Raw genomic sequence first — 23,765 nt, forward strand, 5'->3', positions numbered from 1 at the left:
ATTCAAATGTATTTTATTTAATGTGAAATACAATCGTTAAAAAGTATGTTCTGAATAAAACATCATTCTAATGGCCTCCACGACTTCTTTTGCAGAAACGATTTCGATTAACCCAATTTTCGAGTACTTTTTCCACTCAATCAAGTTTAGTATTTGTCATGAATAGCATTTTCAATATTGACTTCTAAAGCTTGAAGAGATTCTGGTTTATTGCTAAGAACAATGACTTCAAGTAACCCCACAAGAGGTAGTCTAATGTTGTTAAATCACAACGGGAGGCCATTCAATGTCACAAATTCTTGAAATAATCGAATCTTCAAACATTTCTCGCAATAATTCGGTTGTTGCACGTGCTGTGTTGCACGTAGCCCCGTCTTGTTGGAACCAGATGTTGTCAATATAAACTTCTTCTAAATGCGGCCATAAAAAATTGGTTATCATTGATCTATACCGCGCTCCATTGACAATAACGGTGTAACCAGCTTCATTTTGAAAGAAGTAGAAACCGATGATTCCACCAGACCAAAAACCACACCAAACTGTCAATTTAAGGTGAATGTAATAGTTGTTCATGAATAATGTGTGAATTTTCTTCGCACCAAAATCGATAGTTTTGTTTATTTTTTTTTTTTTGGTTTTCTGAAAAAAAAAGTTATCGTTTTCAAGTTGTTCCAAGGCAAAATAAGCAAATTCACGACGTTTGTCGTGATTCAATGTCTTCAGTTCTTGAGAGAGAAACATTTTATAACCCTAATCCTTTCTCATAATCCGTCAGTTCCCCAAGACGAAATTATAAACATTACTGAATAAGTACAATGAAAAAAAAAAATCACAGATCATAACATATTAAAAATGGCTGAATGGACACTTAGAAATCATATCATCCCGGTTCAGTTTGAAAAATTAAGGATTCCTTTAATTTGGATATTCAGGAAGATCTAAGGAAAAAGTACGTCTTGGCGTAAGAAAGAATTTTCCGCTTAAAATTTCTTTAAATTCAAAAACCAAATATGTTGCTATATATGAATACAGTTAATGATCGAAGGACAAGTCAAGTTTGTAATATTTGGCGAAATGGCGGCTTCCCAAAAACTATGTAGATTTTTGTGAACAAATTTACGTTCCATAATACCTTGAAAGTCGGAATTATTATCAAAATTTTTATTTTTTCGATCATTACCTGACAAATATGCTTCACGTCAATCTGTCCAGCCACTTCGAAGAGATTGTCTTCAAAGACATTGAAAACCGCGTATCCAGAACAATTTTTTTAAAGTTTTGAGAACCGACTATTAAGTTGAAAGTGGAGATGTAAACTATCCTATAATGTATTTTAAGTTGGAACAAACTGAACACGGTGTGCTAAATTTTACTATAATTAGTTAAGTACTTTAGGAGTTTATCCCGGACAAAGAACATGATACGTATTTTTTATTTACATTCGAGTATACCGTATATATATAACTATTTCAACTGTTCTCATTTCTGACGTCAAGTGTTTCTTCAAGGTTATTATTTCCTGTTCCTGCATATATGTTACTGTTATTTCGATTTATTGCAAATCACAATGTATTCATTCAAAGCTTAAAATAAGGAAGTTCGTGACTAAAATACCTGACTATACACGTTGTATAAAATCTAAACATCGTTTACTTTGAGAGTTTAAATATGCTTGGAGAATACTTATTCGGTAACTTGTTTGCTGCAAGCTCCACTGCTTCGTTCATATTTGACATCACATATCTGGTTTGAAGATCAGCCTTAAAGTGGGTGTGTTTGTTGACCTTGAAACCTACAAACCCTACTAAAAGCAATATAACTTAGCTACAAGAAAAATGTATTTCTAAGTTTATTTTAATGGCATACTTACAACCTCGTACAAGACAATATCTGTAATTAATTCTCTCAAGCGCCAATTACTCCCATACAATTAGTGCAAAAATATTAAAATTAGTTCCATAATACTGGATTTCTGCTGTGGAAACTGCATGTTGAAGCGTGGTGGAATTTCGAAATAATTAAATACATTTCAATTGCAATTTGCATACGCTCACTTAATTCTCAAGTATCATCACTTGCGATCGCATATAACTTCGCTTTATGAGAGCATTCATAAAAAATGGGGAATTAATTTGCATTTCGTTCTTTGTATTTGCTTTTATTTTTATTAATTTTGTGTGCTAAGATACGAAAGTTGGAGACGGTGCAGAAAGTGAGAAGAAACAAGTTATTTGTCGAGCAGACGATCAGTCAGCGGCAAAATACGAGGTGTTGAAAGCGAGTAAAGAACAAACTGCTAAAGTGGAGATTATACCGGTTAACTCTCAAGTTTTTATTGCAAATTAATAAATGTGAATTGGTTATGTAGTAGGTCACGCAGCTTATTAGATTGTAATACAACGATTATAAATAAATATGTGTTTAAGTTGTTACAACTAGCACAGAAAGCTTACTGCGCTTGAGCTTACACCTTGATTGCAGTAGCATTTTTTAAACTAACAGACCATTTCTAAAAATTTGCATCGAAATTTTGAAGCTTAATTTTAGTCTAAGTATACATTCTTAAAGTAGTTTTAAGTATTCTTACTAGGTAGGTTGGGTTTGGTTAGGTAAATAGGTTGATTTTTCTAGCAAGCCAAGAATAATTTCACTTGGACAGCGAGAGACGGCATGTACCTTGTACCTTGTGATGTCCAAAACTTCCAGATACCAGCTCTAAAATTATTGAGGCGGCCAATTTGCCAAAATTGTCCAAAAATTCACCGAAATGGCTAAACCGATCGACTTGAAATTTTTTCATAATATATTCAGGTATATTTCCAGGTAAAAATTTCGATTTATGAAGCAACTCTGAAGTGTAATTTTTAACCCTTTTGGGTATTACCTGTTTTCATATACAGCTGTATTCAGTTTGATCCAACTTAAACGATAAAAAAATGTATATCTCAATAAAAAATTACTTGGCTCATTGTTTGTCCAGGGTAAACTCCTAAACTATCGGGGCGATTTCAGTAAAATTTAGCACGCTGTATCCAGTTTGATACAACTTGAAAGATAGAATAGTTTATATCTCAATAAAAATAACGAGGCTCGTTGTTTGTCCAGGGTAAACTCCTAAACTATCGGAGCGTTTTCATTAAATTTAGCACGCTGTATCCAGTTTGATACAACTTGAAAGATAGAATAGTTTATATCTCAATAATAATTACATGGCTCGTTGTTTGTCCAGGGTAAACTCCTAAACTATCGGGGCGATTTCAGTAAAATTTAGCACGTCGAATCCAGTTTGATCCAAGTTAAAAGATATAATAGTCTAACTCAATTAACAATCACTCGAAGTATTGCACAGAACAATGCCGAATTTAAACGTCAGCGATAAAATTTTCGGTGTTGCTGGTGAAAAAAACGTTTTATCATCAAGCATATCATCGGAAATACTCTTGAAGCACATATTTTGACTTGGAGGTTTAATGGAGAAACGGGTCTGTTGCAACAGAACACAAGCATCACAATGTCGATCGTTCGCCTAGATGTATGCTACAAATCAGGCAAACTTCGGCACATGCCAATCCGAAATGACTAAACTCAACCCATAAACGGTTTTAAATTATATTTCTACATTTTGTACTAAAATTCTTGTCGAATTGTCGCAGAAATCCGTACCACCATACCATAAGCCAGCTTCAAAGTAGTCTAAATTAGTTAAAATAAAGATTGTGTCCGCTTTAGGCTAAACGGCTAGCGGTAGCACAGATTATTGCTAGGCAGGCGTCTCTCAAGTGCTCAACTAATTCAGTCATTGCCACAATTCCCATCTCTCATTGTTTACAAGTACCTTGGCGAACAGCAGCGGCAGCACGTTCGCAAGCCTGCTCATCATCTGCTTGTCGATCGCACGAGTTTTCACTGCATTTTTGACGGCTTTTTTCAGTAGAAAAAACAAAAAACACTCTTTGTGACTAGTTTCCCTGCGGCCTTTTCTTTTTCTCTATGTTGGCAAGCATCACATTGTAATTTCACTTGCACAATATGAGATCACTTTAAATGTGCACTCGTTCACAGTGCAAGAATTAGTATCGATTTCGCCCTGTTACAGTGCAGTACACCGGCAAAGAAAATTAAATTACACCGAAGTGTTGTTGCGTTCACATATTGACATGCTTTTCTTTTAAGGCTCGGACAGATGATCGTGTTCATACTCGTAAATCTAATTGTGATCAGTGGTGATCACTGCAACGTCGTGTGTGCCCAGTTACGCTCGTTTAGTGAAGATAAAACCGATTAGACTGGTTGCAGTTCGTGTTCGTCATTAGCTATGCGCATATTTTCTAATCATATATGCACACACATATACATAGAACTACATATATACTTTATATAATATTATATTTGCCCACCAACGTGCTTCGCCTGCTGATAGCGCGCTTTAAAATTGTGCGTACGTGATAAAAGCGCTCACACTAGTTCGTCTGGTCGCTCGCCTAACACTCGTGCAAGCGAAACTTGCTCTCATCGCTTCATTCTTGGCGGCACGACGATTAATATACATATGTATATCCAGTGTAAACAAACAAATATGATTTGAAAATAATTTGCAAAGCTCGTTTCTGCCATAACAAGCGCGAAAAGTGTGCGCCGTTTGCGACGATTGCCGACGCTAACGCTGCTGCTATTGACATTTAGTGGTTGGTTGAGTTGTTGCTGTTAAAAGTCTCGTGCCTGGTCGCTCCATTCACGACCGCACTGATTTGTTGTACCTCCACCAAGTCCCCCATTTAAGATATTGTGTTTTTTTTGTTTTGTAATTCATTAGCATTAATGACTGAGTGATCGACGACGCGACGTATGCTTCAATTCACTCAACGCTCGTTTACTTTTATTTTCGCGCTTGCTCTCTTCGCACTCTCTCGTTGGCATTTATTTATTTTCACAATGACAACTACTTAATTTTCGGTAATTTTCCTTACTAAATCTAAACTATTTTCTCGTAGAATTTATTTTTTTTTTTTTAGATATTTTCTGTAAATTTTTTTTGTTACCACTGAAGTAACTCTTAATTGATTTAAGACAAAAATCATCCAGTTGATTATTGCTATTCATTTGAAGCTTTTGCTTAGCTCCAGAAATGTCACGAGTCTAATGAAAAACATATGTATATAACTCGCAAACAGTTTTAGCTCTGAATTATCTAGAAGTTCACACTTGAACCAAGTTCAATACGTCAATGAATATAATTCTAATTTTTAACGCGATCAAGTGTGAATCTTTATGGCGAATGTGAAAACTGTAGGCCAACTCTAAATGGCGATTGTCTTTTTTATACTCTGAATAGGGTATATTCAGGTCATAAGTTAAGGCAGTTTTTCCCTCTCCGTCTTTCTGCTTATACGCCAATATAGTCCATTAATTTTTGAGATATTGCTCTAAACATTTTCTCATTTTCTCTCCTAAAAACAGTTTATTTGTTGGTCAAAGAAAATCAAGTTCTTGTATGTTAGCGCTTTTTTGTTTGACAGTAAACCTTCCCGAAATCGGTCATACATAGTTTTCTAAGGCATCGTTACAATATCTGAAGAAGTTTTTCATAACATACTGCTAAAGAGTAATCCATTTCGATGTTCCCTACTTTTTTTTTTTTAAAGAAAAAACCCATAATGTTCAAATTTAATGGGGAATGTTTATTATCATTTGAAAGTACATTCTTTGGCATTTATTTTGTGAAGATTATCTCTTTCAAATGTTGGCCGCGGCTACGTCCCAGATAGTCCATCCATTGAATGCAATTTAAGATGATTCCTTTAAGCATTTCGACTGGTAACTGGCGAATGACACGAGTGATATTTTACTCCAAGGCCTGAATCAATGCGAGGTTGTCCGCATAGACTTTACGTGCCCCAAAGGAAAAGTTCTAGCGGTGTGATATCACACGATTTTGGTGGCCAATCAACCTTCCCAAAACATGAAATTATTTACTCACGAAGTGTTCTCTCAATAAATCCAATGATTGATACGATACGTGTAAACTGGCGCCGTCTTGTTTGAAACCAAATGTCGCCAAGATCACGAGCTTCAATTTCAGGTATCACATAGTCGATTATCATGGCGCGATAACGGTCTCCATTGGCGGTCGGCATCATTTTTGAAGAAATATGAACCGATGATTCCACTGGCTCACAAACCACGACAAACCTTTGCTTTTGCTGGATGAAATGGCAGCTCTTGAATCTCTTCAGTTTGCTATGCGCTCCAAATGTGGCAATTTTGGTTGTTTACGTATCCATTGTGAATGAAATGGGCCTCACTGCCGAATGAGATTTGTCTCGAAAACGTCGGATCTTTTGGAACTTTTCAAGAGCTCATAGAGCCAAGCGATGTAGCTTAGGAAGGTCGAGCGGCTTCAGTTCTTTCACAAGCTGTATCTTGTGCGTCTTCAATTTAAAAACTCGAATAAATTGCGCGAAGTCGCCTGACGTCCGTCAGTTCGAGTTGCTTGGAACGGTGCTGAATCGACTCTCCGTCTTCGTTTTCACTGTGTGCTGGAAGTGAGCTATTCGGTCGAATATTATCCAGTAATTATTTCTGGGTAACAAGATATTGAAAAAAGTACATCTACTCGGATCACCCGTTAGTAAGTTATAAGAGGGCTCGTGACGTTAGTGTTCTTGCATAAAGAAGTAAGATTTCTGAGAATGTAAATCTATGCAAATAAGAGAAAATCGGGTTAGTTACACTATTTATAACCTAAAAGCGATTGAACTGATATCAGATTTATAGAATTCTTCTCCGCCTCATACTTGTATATCAGATAAACTGTAAAAAAGTAAGATTTGCAACAATTATCAACTCAATGGGTCGCTATCAATTACTTGTATCGCCTAAAAAAGAAGAAAGTTCTCAAGGTCCACTAGTAATCCAACAGAAAATATGTTTTTTTTATCAATTTGAAAACCAATTTTTACTAGTATATATTATCTATCATTTCATTTCAATATTTCATTTAATTTCATTTGCTTTAGTATTCAGCACAAAGTATACGATTACTGCAACTTTTCATTGTCATATGTCGTCCAAGCTCCTTATCGGACCAAAATACAAAGTTGCGTTTTTGAAACCTGCGCATCAAGTTAAAAATAAATCGGCCGCTCATCGTACGGCTATTGTTAGTACAAATAATTTGCACTTGCTTTATGTTGTGTCGTTGGTTTTATTTGAAATTTGCATGCCCATCATAATTGTTTGCCCCAATAAAGAGCCAATCAGCAGTCGCCGGGAATTGACGAACTGCCAGCTAAAAAACGCACAAATGAACAATAGAAGCTTGAATGAGAAAGAGAGGCGCGTGTTTTGCCATTTTGACACTTTAATGTTCGTCATGTGCCGCCTTTATCATGCTTTGCTGCAAATTTAATTTTTATTTTTATTACTTTTTACTTAATTCTATTTTTGACGATTTGAGATGAGTTTTTGCTGATGTCAGGGTGTGGCATTTTAAATAATATATTTTTTTATATTAATTTAATTTACAATAATTGTGGTCTTGAGACAAATAATAGTGCGGAAAACTATGCAGAAAGTTTAAGAAAAATCAACATGGAGCTAAACCGAAAATGTCAAGTTTGAATCCATGGAAATCTCTCTTTGTGTTTCAAAGTAATGCGCATGCCTTCAGAACAATGTTGTTTTTGTTGATAGTCCAAAATTTCCTATATAAGCTTAAGAGAACAAAATTATATAGAAATTGTTCAAAATATGCTTACAAACTTTCAGGGTCTAGTAGGAAATAAGAGTATCAAGTAATAGCTACTCGATTAACGATCAGCTGTTATACTTGCTTGTGTTCCCTTTTTGTATATTTTCTTTGAATAAAATTCATCATCTGACGGCTATATTATCAAAGCACTCAACCAAATTTATAGTCTAGACAACAACCGACATAATTCAACATAGTCAAATTCATAGTGTCGACAACAACGCACAAAATTGCGTTCTAATCTCAGCTCGATCTCTATTCGCTTAAGAATTAATGTGGTAGAATAACATTTTTATTTTCTATGGTAAATCGATATAAATTAGCGCTTTAATCGAGCAAAAGCCAATTAATTAAGCAATTAACTCCTGTTCGAAAAGGCTACAAAACTATCTCCGAAAGCATTTGGTTAAAATTTAGGTTAATTTAATACATTATTGTCAGTTAGGACGGTTTCACTATGATCTAAGAGTGACGAATGAAAGGTATCGCGTTGATGGGATCATCACATTGATATATTACCGCTGGTGCTTAAAAAGGAATCTGAGGTAGCGTTATTTTTCAAAACGAAAGTGTTATTAAAGGGTGATCTATTTCGAGGTTCCCTATTTTCTTTTAAAGAAAAAACACAGAAACTTCAAATTTAGTGGGAAGTATTTATTATCATTCAAAAGAGCATTCCCTGACATTTATTTTTGAAGATTTTCTCTTTCAAATGTTGAGTCCAATTTTTGATGACTCGTTCGAGCATTTAGATTAGTAACTGGCAAATCATTCGCGTGATGTTTTCCTCCAAGGCCTGGATCGAAGCGGGATTGTCCACCGCTGAACAAAATTTGACTCGTAAACATCTGACCTGTTTGGAACTTTTCAAGAGTCCATAGAGCAAGTTGCGCGTTCTTTTGCACCAATCGCAATTCATTTGTGCCACCCTGTACCCTGCAATAGAAATGATTTTACTTTGCATTGCTACAAAATTATTATGTTTTCATTATTTACTTTCCGTTTTTCCGTCGTGTTAATTGCGTTTGTTAATTTAGCTACAATATTATTTTACAAACAACAAAAACACCCTAAAAAGGTTGCGCCGATATTCACGTTGACGCTGATTAACCATAATTCTTTTCATATTTTTTTTTGTAACAAATTTGTCATATTCGTGCGACACTCATTTGCAGCAAATTTCAAAAAAATGCCCATAATGTTGAATGAAGTCACATTTTTAGCATTGTGCTAAACATTTTGAAGCCGCCGCCTTAACCTGCAGTCAACTACGATTACAAGCAGCGAGCTCATTATTTTGAGTTTCTATCCAGTTCATTTAAACAATTGGGTGGCGATAGTTTTGCGGCTACATTCTAATTACTTAATTTGTTCTTTCTTTTTCAAATGTGGTTAGTGTATTTGTAATATGTAGCTGTATGCTGGACTATTCGACGAAAGCCTGTGTCGGGCGCTATTTAATGGGGTATAAAGTGCAGCAGCGCACTACTTAAAGCCTGAGTTATCTCTATTTGTCTGTTTTATGTAAATAAAGAAATTTAATATTGCTTCTGCGGTTAGGAACTACACAGTGTTATTACCGTTTAATTGCATAGTAGAATCAGTGATCGCTCACTTTCATGCGACTTAACCAACTTTTCCAAGGTTAATTTCAGCCTTTGTAGTGCCAAGTTCACTCTAATTACCTATTATTATTATTTAGTAATATTTTATGGTGATTACCCTCAAAGTAGAGTTCACAGAGTTCGCTATGCAGCTTTCTTGACATCAGAAGAATGTGTTCAAAAGTAGTAAAAATATTGACCTTTGACCTTAAAGATTTTATTTTATTATGCCCTGCCCAGGCTTAAGTTTGGCATGCAGTTTTTTTTATCACGCAGGATTTTCGAGAAATCGATCAGAAATTTTGCATATGGCATTTTTCCCCCAAGAAGCTGTTAATTTTTCAGAATTGGGAATATCGGCCTATGACCTACAGCTGTCATACAAACTGAACGACTTCTATGCAGTCGAAGTGAACGCGAATACTTTCCATTTGCCTATCCTCGTTTCTGTTGAACAAGTTTGGAGGGGCTCATGGCCTTATACATTAGGAGTAGAATACCGAGGGGGAAACTGCTTATTACCTAGCAACCCTCAACTAGGCGGTAGTTAAAGTATTTGAAAATTGTGGCGAGGAATCAAGCCTCAATTACCTCATATATAGTATTCCTTGTGACAGAATGGTACTGCCGCAGTGTTACAGAGGCACCCGGTAGAGAGGGGTACTTTTCTTAGTACTTTCTTTTTCTTGTTTAGGTAGACACCGCTTACGCGATTATAGCCGAGTTAACAACAGCGTCCCAGTCGTTTTTCCTTTTCGCTTTTTGACGCCAATTGGAGATTCCAAGTGTAGCCAGGTTCTTCTCCACCTGGTATTTCTAACAAAGTGGAGGTCTTTCTCTTCCTCTGTGTCCCCCGGCGGTGTAGAATACTCTCAGAGCTGGAGTTTTTTCATTCATTGGGACGACATGACTTAGCCAGCGTAGCCGCTTTCCTTTTCATTGGGGGCGTTTCTTTAGGTGACGAGTCCCAAACCCAGCGACCCTGAGTAGGTATGCTTCGCCTTCTCACTTTAGCTCGTCTTCAAAATGATGTTTTTTGGCTAACAAGAAAATACTTGGTCTAAAACCGGAAGCCGTGATCTGCCTGAGCCATATTTAAAAGAATCGTTTCTGGCCACCCCGCAAGTCCATACACTCAGAAACATTCCTTACTTACGTGAACCTCTACGCTTGGCTCCATCCTCCAATGCTTTAGATCCTGGTGGTAAATAGGCTACTAAAAGAGCTCGAAGAACGGAACTGTCGGGCGGTAGCCTGAGCTGACAACGCTGATCTTATGGTAGAAGGAAAATTTCTAAATACCATCTATGGGTTAATTAAAAGATACCTCACCGTGGCATCCAAAATATGTTCATTCAAATCTGTAGATCTGGTCGATAGTTTCGACAGTTCCCTTATTGACTTCACTAGCCTGCTGGTCATCTGTACTTCCTGCTCTCTAGCCAATTAAAATCGCGTCACAATAAATTCTTGCAAAATGTTAATGACGTGGCTTGAACCTGCGACTGTCGCACAGAAATATTTATCGCACTTAATACTAACAGCAACAAAAATATGCAACAGCCAACTGGCAACGGGTGACTGCCATCAACATTTCACCGAAATCTCACCATCAATGTTACTTAAAATACTTTTCTGCCAGAATTGTTTGTGTAGAATTTGACGAAAACATTCGCTTTGCCAATTTTTAACGAGTATCTTTGGGCTAAATTTAGTTTATCAGCGTAATTAATGCAAACGCAAAACAGAACAACAATAATTTCAATAATAAATTGCAACCAAATTACTATGTGTGTGTGCGCGTCAGTTTTTTGTGGCATGACGAGCGAACCCTTTGGGTTTGCGACGCTGCTTCGCCTAATTTCCTAGGAAGAATTAAGAGCAAATAGAGACAAAAGCATTAAGAACTGTGTAATGCATATGTCAAACGGTGTCTTCTTGTTATTGTTTGTGTTTGTATGTAAATATTATAATATGTGGCAAGTCTGTTTTGATCTTGTAATTTTTGCAATTGTCTCGAAAGCGTCAACTTTACTCATGTTTAAAAAATTTCCTAATGCTACATTATTTCCCGCAACTGTTTATTTTCGCAATAATTAGTGTTGTATTTAAAAAAGATCACGTTTGTCATAAATGACGGGCAATTAATGTGCACAATGCCATTAGACTGTACTTTATGACATTTTTCATGCTTTGTTTTTTCGAAAAGTAGTTTCTTTTAAACATGGAGGCAGATACTAAAGTATCGCAAATTGATATCATTCCTTTTACAAGTTTACTTAACTTCGGTTGCATCGAAAATGTAATACCCTTCACAGTTCACAACAGCAAAGTTCAGATGATTCATCCGTGGAGTCCAATTTTCGATGACCCGTTCGAGCATTTCGACTGGTAACTGGCGAATGATACGCGGTGAAGCGTGAACTTATCTGCTCACCGAAGTGTTCTCTCAATAAGTCCATTGATTGATGCGATGTGTTGGGTGGAGCTGTCTTGTTGAAACCAAATGTCGCCGAAATCACGAGCTTCAATTTCAGGTATCAAATAGTGGTTATCATGGTGCGATAACGGTCGCCATCGACGGTTACAGTTACCATGCCGGTGAAAGCATCATTTTTGAAGAAATATAGACCGATAATTTCATCGGCTCTTGAATCTCTTATGGTTGCTCTTCGTCCCCAATGCGGCAATTTTGCTTCTTTGCATACCCATTGAGCTAAAAATTGGCTTCATCGCTGAACAAAATTTGGCTCGAAAACGTCGTATCTGCTTGGAACTTTTCAAGAGCTCATAGAGCAAAGCGATGTCGCTTGGGAATGTCGAGCCGCTTCAGTTCTTGCACAAGCTGTAATTTGTACGCATTCAATTTAAGATCTCGACGTAAAATGCGCCAAGTCGTTCAATATGTCAGTCCGAGTTGCTGTGAACGGCCCCGAATCGACTCTCCACGATCTTCATGTACACTCTCAGTTACGGCTGCTAATATTTTCTTCAGTGTCTAGGGTGTATTCGGTCGAATATTATAATAATGTATGCTGGGTCTCAAGATGACAAAGATGTAAACGTTGTTCAGACGTAAGTCTTTCCATGATGAAATGCCAAACAATACTGAACAAAAAAACATGATAGGTTGACACGACTCACGTCTGATTTGTCAAAATGGACTATTGAAAAAAGTACTTCTACTTAGATCACTATTACCATTTGTCAGCTATGTGATATTTATAGGCTACAGTGGTCCGATCTGAACAATATCTTTACATCTTTTAACGCTGTCTTGGAGAATATGCCAAATTTCGTGATTATCGGTTGTCAAATGAAAAAATTGTCCAAATTTGTAAGGGTTCTTATAATTTTCTCACGTGAACTTCTAGCTGGAATTAGCTTCTTATACACCTTCAAAATATCAAATATTAATAATATTTCTCTCATTAAAAAGAGAGATTCACTATGTCTCTTATACAAATTATCATTGTTTTATTAAGTAAGTTGAACTGAAATCTTTAATGCCGGATATAGTAACAAGCCGCAACACTATCTTGAAATTTTCCGAACGAATTTTCCAAAAACACTTTTTAAGTGTTATACATACATAACTTGTGAAAAGGTCGCTGAAATCTTCGCTTTCCTTTTCCAATCAATAGTGGATAGCAGAGCAGAGAGAACACTTATCTTAAGTTATGTATTCACACTATTTGTTCTATCTATTTTTTTTTTGTTTTTTAGACCATATTATTAAAAAATCTTTTATGTTATAAATTGTCTCAGTGGAAATTCGTTTTCAGTACTTCTTATAGCTTGTTCAATAATGCTCCTCAAAAGTAAAGCCAAAGAATTTCACTTGAAAAACATTTAAATTTTAAAACAAAAATAATTTGTTTCAATTTCGTGTCGTATTTTTGTGTATTTTCCATTCTGCATCGATTATTTTCAGTTTATTTTTCGCAAATTTGCCTTACAGTCTCGTTGGTGTTGCCAAATTTTTCATTTTATTTTTCATTACTTGTATAGGTTAATTTTCTTGATGACGTTTTTCTGTGTTTTCTAACCATTTTCGTATGGGATTTCTCACGTTTATCTCAGCTTTTGTGTTTTTGTGTGGATTTTGTTGGTATTTTCGCAGCACAGCATGCTTCTTTTTGTTCTTATTTAAATACTTTGTAGGTGTTTCAACATCGTCGTATAAATAATCGCTTATTGCATTGCGAGAACTTTTATGTGAGACGATTCCAATTTGTTGTTTTGAAATTGAATCGATGGTGATCTGCCAAGTTCTGGAACATTTTTTTCCAAGTTCTGAAAAATACTGCAACCTCTACTAACTATTGGTTTTGTCTGTTATTCTTTTCGTTTCAAAATATTCTCGTACCGAGTTCAAATGATATCCTAACAAATAAAAGATATCGATCGTATAAAATAGAACGAGTGTTCTTACGAATTTCGTTCACTCCAATCAAATTATTGGCTCTAATATTACTAGAAACTAGCTGCTCTATCTTCGAGCTCATTACTTTTGTCATCTACTGTCGGTTATTCGTGCTCGGCAACGTTTTTCTTGCAGAACTCCTATCTATCTCACTATCGAGTGAAATAAATTCATATTATAATCCATAAGACGAAATTATTTATATAATATCAAAATTTTAATAAGTATCTCCTTTTTGTGTACCGAATTTAGTATTTTCTATCTTTTTTTTTCTAAATGATTTAATTTTATTCTGTTATAAAATGGTTGCGCGCATTCATCAAATGAATTTTTATTGCTCAATTCGGTTATCGTTTTATTGTCTACTCATTTTTTGTTCGCTTCGGCGCTTGACACTGCTCTTATTGTTTTTGAGTGCTTCTCCAACAAGTCAATTTCTTGCCTTTTTGTTTTTATACTGAACAGGGTCTATTATGTTCGCCCCAAAATTTGTAGCACCCAAAAGGAAATGTCGGAGACTCTATAAAGTATATATCGTCACCTAAAATGCAAAACATAACATCACTTTTCATACGTTTACAGGCGAAGGATAAACGATATAATAGAAACCACTCATATTAAAACAAAATTTGGGTTTTGATTATAAAATGGTTATATATTGGTTATAAAATGGTTATATATTGGTTATATGTTGGTTATATATTGGTTATATATTGGTTATATGTTGGCTATATATTGGTTACATATTGGTTACATATATATATTGGTTACATATTGGTTATATCTGAAAGCGGAAGCTGATGTAGTGAATCTTAAGCAATAAAATTTTCTCGAACTTCGATCTGGATTATTGTTCAAGGCAACGATATGATATCCGAACAAATTATTCAGATCGCACCACTATAGCATATAGTTGCCATATAGACTGATCGTTCTTTCTAACGCCCTTTCTTGTTTTGCTGCAAAATCGCATGCCAATAAGAGCAAGAGGAACAGCAGTGCAAGTATTCGTCGAAGCTTTACAATACTCTTCATACAACAACAACTGCTGCTATTATTTGTAAACAAACGGACTGACAAGCGAAAGAATAACAAAGAACATTATGAACCAAATAAAAATATCTACAAAAGCGAAGGTATATTATAAGAATGTACATATATCCTATAAATATATGCTTGTATGTGTTTAGATTTGCATAAAAATTATACTTCTTGGGTGTACGTACGTACGTGTATGGCAAAAATATGCAAAATATATTTGCAAATTGATTCAACGCCAAATACGTAGTACAATTATTGTATTTGAAATATGCATATCGCATGCCCAGTAGGAAAATTCGTTACAAATTATTCAAAAAGGGTCAACAATATGTGCACGATAAGCCAAGTCTTGGACGGCCATCAACATCAACTGATGATCTACACGTCAATAAGATAAAGGGATTGTGGCTTGAGAATCGACGATTAACAGTCAGAGATCTCACTGTCATCGTTGGAATTTCGGAAGCATCCAAGTATGAAAAGAGTTTTGAAAGATCATAGGACGATCGGTTCAAAAATCACTAAATTTTTTTGAAAAACAGCGTCGCTTTAACGTCTGTGAAACAATGTTTTCCGTCTACCAGGGTGTCATGAAACTTGTTGTTATTGGCGATGGGTCTGCGATCTATGCTTACGACTTGAAAACAGACGATCAAGCGGCCGTACATCGTGCCAAAGGTGACCCGAACCCGAAAAAACACGTCAAATCAGGTCAAATATCAAGGTTATTTTGACAGTTTTCTCGATTATCGAGGTGTGGTACACTCCGAACTCCTACCGAACGAGCTAAACTGTCAACACTGTCAACAAGGATGTGTTATGCGTCCTTTTCGTGAAGCTTTTCGTAAGAAAAAGCCGGAATTATAGGCCGACAACTACTATAACACTGCATTGATTCTTCGTGAGTTTTTCGCCAAATTTTCAACCAATATCGTGCCGCAACCAACTTATTCCCCTAATTTAGCTCCGTGTGACTTCTGGCTATTCAGAAAACTCAAACGACCACTTCGGAGAAACAGTTTTGAGTCAATGGAAGACATTAAATTTGAATCGCAACGCGCATTGAAGGCTTTTCCGGAAATCGAATTTAACAACTGTTTCGAGAATTCGAAAAGACGTTTGTACAAGTGTATTGGGCCAAAGGGGTTACTTTTGAAATTTTCAATATTCGTTTGATAAAAAATCAAGCTTGCGTTCGGTTAGCACTTCAGCAGTTTAACCTCTCAAACTATTAAGAGGGACGCCTAGTGTGATAAGCCGTTTTATAGCTTATCACACTAGGCGTATTATTGGGAACTGAAGAGGCAATTGCCAGCTGGACGTCTAAAACGTCTCCTCATGATGGTCAGCATAGAAGACGAAGGAATCATCCAAAATCAGAAAATTAAATTTCATAGATTGGTAATATACATGTAGATGAGTAATGGTGATGATTAATCGAAGGAATCAATCGCTTTTGAGAAATTGTGACCACCGACTTTAAAAACGATGTTTCGAAAACAACATGATCAAAGATTGTAGTGGCCGACCAGCCGACCGGTCTAGTCTGACGGGCCGTTTTCCCAAAGTTTATATCTTCCACGCTTTTATTGCGTTTGCCTTGAAACTTTTGGAAAATATTCTAGCCATGTCATATGTATTATTTGCTCGTTGTTTTGGTTTGCCAAAAATCGATTTTAGTTCAGATCAAAGAAGTGATCGGATCAATTTGTCTCCAAATATTCAAGCAACCTAATTTAAAAATTGCTTTTCCCAGTAAGGCGCGCTTAAAGATTAACTGATTAAGTTAAGTAAAGTGAGCGATTATATTTAAGCAGGCTGTAGCTCAAAAACTATTCGAGATATTGGTTTAAAAATTTAGTATATTACATTAGAAAGTATAAGCTATCGAAATATGAAAAAAGCAAGTTAGGAAGGGCTAAGTTCGGGTGTCACCGAACATTTTATACTCTCGCATGATAGAGTGATAATCGAGATTCCATTATCCGTCATTTACATATTTTTCAAATTCCGTATTGTGTAAAGTTTTATTCCGCTATCATCATCGAAGGCATCAGATGGAATTCAAAACAGCGTTATATTGGAAGAAGGCGTGGTTGTAAACCGATTTCACCCATATTTCGTACATGTCATCAGGGTGTTAAGAAAATATTATATACCGAATTTCATTGAAATCGGTAGATTAGTTACTGAGATATTGTTTTTGGTCCATAAGTGGGCGACGCCACGCCCATTTTCAATTTTTAAAAAAAGCCTGGGAGCAGCTTCCTTCTGCCATTTCCTCCGTAAAATTTAGTGTTTCTGACGTTTTTTGTTAGTCGGTTAACGCACTTTTAGTGATTTTCAACATAACCTTTGTATGGGAGGTGGGCGTGGTTATTATCCGATTTCTTCCATTTTTGAACTGTATATGGAAATGCCTGAAGGAAACGACTCTATAGAGTTTGGTTGACATAGCTATAGCAGTTTCCGAAATATGTACAAAAATCTTAGTAGGGGCGGGGCCACGCCCACTTTTCGAAAAAAAATTACGTGCAAATATGCCCCTCCCTAATGCGATCTTTTGTGCCAAATTTCACTTTAATATCTTTATTTATGGCTTAGTTATGACACTTTATAGGTTTTCGGTTTTCGCCATTTTGTGGGCGTGGCAGTGGGCCGATTTTGCCCATCTTCGAACTGATCCTTCTTATGGAGGCAAGAAATACGTGTACCAAGTTTGATCATGATATCTCAATTTTTACTCAAGTTACAGCGTGCACGGACGGACAGGACGGGCGGATAGACGGACGGATGGACAGACAGACATCCGGATTTCAACTCTACTCGTCACCCTGATCACTTTGGTGTATATAACCCTATATCTGACTCTTTTAGTTTTAGGACTTACAAACAACCGTTATGTGAACAAAACTATAATACTCTCATTAGCAACTTTGTTGCGAGAGTATAAAAAGAGTTTTTTGTTTTTAAAGTTCACACAACGTTCTTCACACTTAAGTTGTCTAAGCTGGCTTTCGTAATGCAAAGCACTTATGTGTGTGTGTGTCGCCTCTAGAATGCTGCCGAAAATAGTAGTCGTTCGTAGTTAAAATAAGCATATTAGTTTCGTACTTTGATTGTTGGCGCATATTTTTTTTAGCTTCTACACACTACATGTACATATATTCATTCGTTTCGTTTTGTCCCCTCTTTCTTCGCCTTACTAATCAGCTGCTCACGTGATGCGCTGCTATTCGTTGGAGGCGATGCGAAAATCAGCTGAAAGCTCGTGCATTATCGTCTATGTGCCTATCGTATCGTTTTTACGGCTCATCACTGAGAAAAGTACATAAGCGAGGCTAAAAAAGAATCGAATTTATGATTTGTTTGTTGTGGTTGGCGGCTTATTTTTGGCATCAAGCGTTGCACGCGCGTGCCTAAACAACATAGAAGTCATGTATGAGCATACACCTACATATATACTACTTATATACATATGTAAGTATGTGTATGTGTGTGTTATACTTTTGTGGCTGTGTGTTTGTGCGTGCGTGCCGAAATCATTGAAGTGACTTAAGCACCATTCACCACCACTGACATGGTGTGACACACAAATTGAAGAAAATTAATTTAACAAAAATGCAACAACAAAACGTGTGTAGAGATTCGTCACTCTACGTCACTGGCGCTGTTTATGTACGCAACTGTCAATTGAAATTGCTCAATTGTTTTGCTCTTCGCCGAATTGTGCAGTTTTTCGTTAGTTTTGGCGAAAGTTGTGCGAGGTTCGCGGTGTTATATAAAATCAGTTGTTTTCGCAAATATATAAGTGACATGTAGATATGTATTTATTTTGTCATTCTTCCAATATTTACAAATCTCTGCTATAATTGTGGGCGTAGAAAATTGGATGAGTCGGCGAGAAATGCCGAAATTTTCACACGCTCAAGGCAATTACCTACATGTGTACATAATATATGTATACATATATTTTTGTGTCTTAACAACTGTACATAATATATACATATATATATATTTTTGTGTCACATATATTTATAGAATTATTATTTTTTTTTTTTTTTAATTAAAATTTTTCGAGTTCCAGAATATGCCCGATTTTTACATTTGCGGGTAGTTTTTATATTATTTTTTCAGTCAAAGAAATCGGCGATTGAAGCGAATCAAGTACTCCAAAAAGTTTACGGAGGTGCTGCACCCGGTGAAACAACGTTCCGTAGTTGATTTCGTCGCTTCGAAGACGGCGATTTCGATATCAAAAACCGTCCGCGTAAAGGAAGGCCAAAAATCGGTGAAACAACGTTCCGTAGTTGGTTTCGTCGCTTCAAAGACGGCGATTTCGATATTAACGACCGTCCTCGTGAAAGAAGACCAACAATTTTCAAAGACGGTGAATTGAAGACGTAGCTCCATGAATATCCCTGTCAAATGTAATGTAAAAAGTACTTGCTTCAGCATTAGGAGTCACGGCCTAAGCCATTTCAAAGCGTCTACATGCGCTGAAAATGATTCAGAAACAATGAACTTGGGTTCCTTATGACCTCAATACTTGGAAAAATACAAACCTCAATATTATCACGAAAAAGTGATTCGGCTGCATGTCAACGCTCGGCCTCACGTTCCCAAAACTTTTGAAACTTACATACAAGTATATGAAAATGCTTAAATCGGAAGATATTGCAATCTCCGATTATAATTTGTTCCGTTCGATGACACATGGTCTGACTCAGGAGCAGTTCAATTCATAAGACCGCATCGAAAAATAGCTTAATTCTTGGTTAGCATCACAAGCATAACAGTTTTACCATAATGGTATTCGGGCTTTGCAATACAAGGTGCGTTCCCGTGATGTTTTGCTCCAAGGCCTGTATCGAAGCGGGATTGCCGCATAGACTTTTGACTTTACATATAACCACACTAATGATATCACACGATCTTGATGACCAATGATTCCACCGGCCCACAAACTACACCAAACCGTGTTTTTTTTCTCTATGAAATGGCAGCTCTTGAATCTCTTCAGATTGCCTTTCGCACCAAATACGGCAATTTTGCTTGTTACATACTCAGCGAGCCAGAAATGGGCCTCATCGCTGAACAAAATTTGGCTCGAAAACTTGGGATCTTTTTGGAAGTTTTCAAGAGCCCATGGAGCTAAGCGATGTCGTTTGGAAAGGTCGAGCGGCTCCTGTTCTTGCACAAGCTCTACTACGCTTTCAATTTAAGATCTCGACGTGCGCCAAGTCGTTCCATACGTCAGTCCAAGTTGCTGCGAACGGCGCCGAATCGATTCTCCACGGTCTTCGTGTGCACTCTCACGCTGCGGCTGCTATATTTTCTTCATTGCGTGCTGGACGTGGTCTGTTCGGTCGAATATTATCCAATAATGAAAGGTGGGTCTCAAGATGGGTGATGGTGTTGCTAATAGTACGCTCAGTAGGCCGATTATGTTGACCATACTTTCATGACTCTCAAAAAAAAAAACTATAAAAAGGACCTCTACTTGGATCACCCTTTAGTATCATTGTTTTTGAACATGTGCTGTGTTTTCATTAGATAAGTAGAGTGTCATACAGCACCTTGGTCAGGGTGTGTAGTTAGAACCGATCTATTTGCTAGAGTTCTTCCAGCACCTACATAAGTTTATCTAAATGAGATGATTTATGCTAATTTTGTCTATATAAAATTCCTTTATTTGCTAACTAATCACGGGACGATTAAGACGATCCTAAAGTTATGTCTATCGTTACGTCGCCGCTCCCTTGTTTTTGCTTGTCGCAAGCTTGTTTCTTCACACATCTTGTGTAAAAACTCAAACAGCCGTGACTATAAAAGTTTTATGAATCACTAGCGCGCACACGTAATCAGAATCAAGCGCTTTATTTGCACATACTTAAACTGAAATAAAGATATTAAGCGATTTAAGTAACATTTTTTATAGCGCTCACATACCAAACACGATGATGGCACCCTTTACAGCTTGTGGCTTGGGATCACATATTGAATTACGAATTTTTATAGACCGCTGAGAGATTACAAATCAGCAGAGCATGTTAATAAAAAACAAGATATGCCAAATGTCATATAATTCGGCGTCAAAACAAAAGCTGCGATAGTTCGCTTCACTCGTTCAATGCTATACGTAAACAAAATACTAGAAAATGAAGCTGAAAAATCAGCTACACGCCGGCGATGAGCACATTTTACAAACACGCTGTGCGCGACCTTTGTTAGCCAACCGGCAAAATAGCAGCGCCAGAGCAGTGGAAAAGCTTTGAGCTTTCACATTTCACCCCCTCGCGCTACACTTTGAAAATTACGTACTTGTGTGCGTGTGTGGCGCGCGAAGAGAGTGCGATGCGCGCGCAAAAGAGCAACAAGTCGAAGAGTCGAGTCACGAACGTCGCGCATACTGCGATCACTTCAACCTTTCGTGAACTAAAGGTAATGTTGCATCTTCATTCGTGCCATAGGTACTGTGTAGGTAAAAGCTTTGAGTACCTTAACGTTAGGGCTGCTCCCCCGTTTGCTACACATTTCGTTATATATGTACATATGTACATCGATAATGAGAAAAAAGCCTCTTGCAGAGCAGCTGATCGCACACTCGCACCTCATACACACACATTCGTATGGGCGAACAGCAACAAGTAAGCCGGGTCATGAGCGAGCGAGCAGCGCGCGAGATTACCAAGCAGTGTTCAGCGTTCTATATATAGTGCTAGTGGGGAGGCATCTTTGTGGGTATCTCCTCTTCTATACATACGAACATATACGCGTTTTTACGAGTGCATGGCATATTTTGTCGCGTACTTGTTCTAAATACCGGGACGGTCGGCATTCGATCACCGAGCTAGTAAACGAACAGTACTCAAACGCAGTGCCAGCGAAGGTGGCGCGCGCGCGTTCAATTCAGTACAAATACAACAAGTTAATTGACGTGATACGTAAAACAAGTGGAAACATAGATCTGACAAAAACGAGCGCTACGAATTAGTGCTGTGCATTTTAGCATAGTATTTGCTATAGTATTTTCTACTTGTTGTTGTTGCGACCAACTAATTTGTGAAAATATTTTCCTATTACCTATGCGACAGTGAACGGCGAACGAAATCGGCAACTGAACTTTTCGACGACAAAGCGATCGAAGACACAAGATACACTAATTGAGGAAATATTTTAATTAACAAAAAAAAAAAAGAAATAATAATAATATAGAAAGCAAAATAATAAAAAAAAAAAATTATTATTAAAAAAAAAATTAGAAAACTAAAAAATTTAAATAATTAAAAAAAATTTAAAATAATTTAAAAAAAAATTAAGTAATTAAAAAATTAAATAATTAAAAAAATTAAAAAATTTAAAAAAATTAAAAAATTTTAAAAAAATTAAATAATTAAAAAAATTAAATAATTAAAAAGATTCAAATAATTAAAAAAAATTTAAATAATTAAAAAAAATTAAAATAATTAAAAAAAATTAAATAATTAAAAAAATTAAATGATTAAAAAAATTTAAATAATTAAAAAAATTAAAATAAAAAATTAAAATAATTATAAAAAAATTAATAAAAATAAATTAAAAACAAGCAGTAAAAACACCAAAACAGAAACAGAACTCGGGGCACATGAGTCAAATGTAGTGAAAATGTGCAAATTGAAAGGTTAAACACCGTTACACATTGCAGATACTTTTGAGCTGCTGTCTATCGCGCTAATAATTGTGATAAGTAAAGCAAAAAAGCATGAGCTTTACGGGTTAGAAATTCTGCACGTTCGCGTTGAAGAAAACTATGAAAAATTGTATTTTGTGTGTTTTCGAAATAAGTGCAAAATAACTGCAAAGTAACAATTAAGTGTCGGTAAATTTTTTCTATCAAGTAGTTTTAAACAAAAATAGCCGCAAAATGGTTGGCAAAATCATTGCTCTGCGCGACATGGACAACTTCAGTCGGCGCAGCAGTGTTTACGTAGATCCAGAATGTGATAAATTTTTCGAAATGCCGCTCTTCATTGCGGCCAGCACCACAGATATGACAACGAAATGCCATTGTTGGCAGTTTAGCCCAGGTAAACAACACAGATACTGTCAAGATTATACAGTGATATTTACTCATCGCCCAATGCACTCGTGTCATTCTTTATTTGTTTGAAAATATTATTATTTATTTGAAGTCAAAAGTGAAAATGCAGAAAAAGGTAAAATTCAAGTGGAGCTTGTCACACAGCGTTGCACTTTGTCAGATGTAAACTGTAATTTTGGTAATTTTGTGCATAAATGATAAGAGTTTCTCAGGCTCATACGGATTTTTAGTCAAAAAGTTTTCATATTTGTATAAAGCTGCTTTTCTAAATAACGCCTTAATGTCTGCTATCGTTGCATTGTTGCTTATTTGTTTCATCCCTTACATATTTGCACGTAACCTTAATTTTGGCATTGCCAACGCAAAATTTTTGAACTTGTTTACAAATATTGAACAGCTGTTTTTCGTTAGTGAAAACAACATATTCACCATAGCGCATTGTACAGCTGAAGCTGTGTAAAGAAATGTGTGAAGAATTGATTAGTGACTATTTCAAATTTGAATTCATTAGTTAGTTGTATTTAACAAATAACGGGAATTTTCTTTTTTTTTTTTTTTTTTTTTTTTTTTTTTTTTTTTTTTTTTTTTTTTTTTTTTTTTTTTTTTTTATTTTTTTTTTTTTTTTTTTTTTTTTTTTTATTTTTTTTTTTTATTTTTTTTTTTTATTTTTTTTTTTTAATTTTTTTTTTTTTTTTTTTTTTTTTTTTTTTTAATTTTTTTTATTTTTTTTTTTTTATTTTTTTTTTTTGTTTTTTATTATTTTTTTTTTATTATTTTCTTAATTTCTTTTTATTTGTTTTATTTTGAAGAGTAATTTCACCCTTGTTAACGCCTAACAAGAAACGTTGGAGATCCTATAAA

The 23,765-nt window shown here is 35.9% G+C and overlaps 1 protein-coding gene across 13 annotated transcripts in view; it reads left to right on the forward strand.

Moving 5' to 3' along the window:
• LOC126753269 (GTPase-activating protein skywalker) overlaps positions 1 to 23,765 on the forward strand; it is a 170,226-nt gene that overhangs the window by 98,446 nt on the left and 48,015 nt on the right. Inside the window, exon 1 of one of the 13 annotated variants that reach the window (XM_050464580.1) lies at positions 22,351 to 22,890. The exons of 9 other annotated variants lie outside the window; for them this stretch is intronic. In XM_050464580.1, coding sequence (XP_050320537.1) covers positions 22,728 to 22,890 — 163 coding nt within the window. In that variant the 5' untranslated portion in view covers positions 22,351 to 22,727. Of the gene's footprint in view, positions 1 to 22,350; positions 22,891 to 23,765 lie in introns of those variants that run through there. 3 more of the 13 variants (XM_050464589.1, XM_050464591.1, XM_050464592.1) reach the window with 3 other exon arrangements.

This window comes from Bactrocera neohumeralis, chromosome 3, assembly GCF_024586455.1.
Source record: "Bactrocera neohumeralis isolate Rockhampton chromosome 3, APGP_CSIRO_Bneo_wtdbg2-racon-allhic-juicebox.fasta_v2, whole genome shotgun sequence".
Lineage (NCBI taxonomy): Eukaryota > Metazoa > Arthropoda > Insecta > Diptera > Tephritidae > Bactrocera > Bactrocera neohumeralis.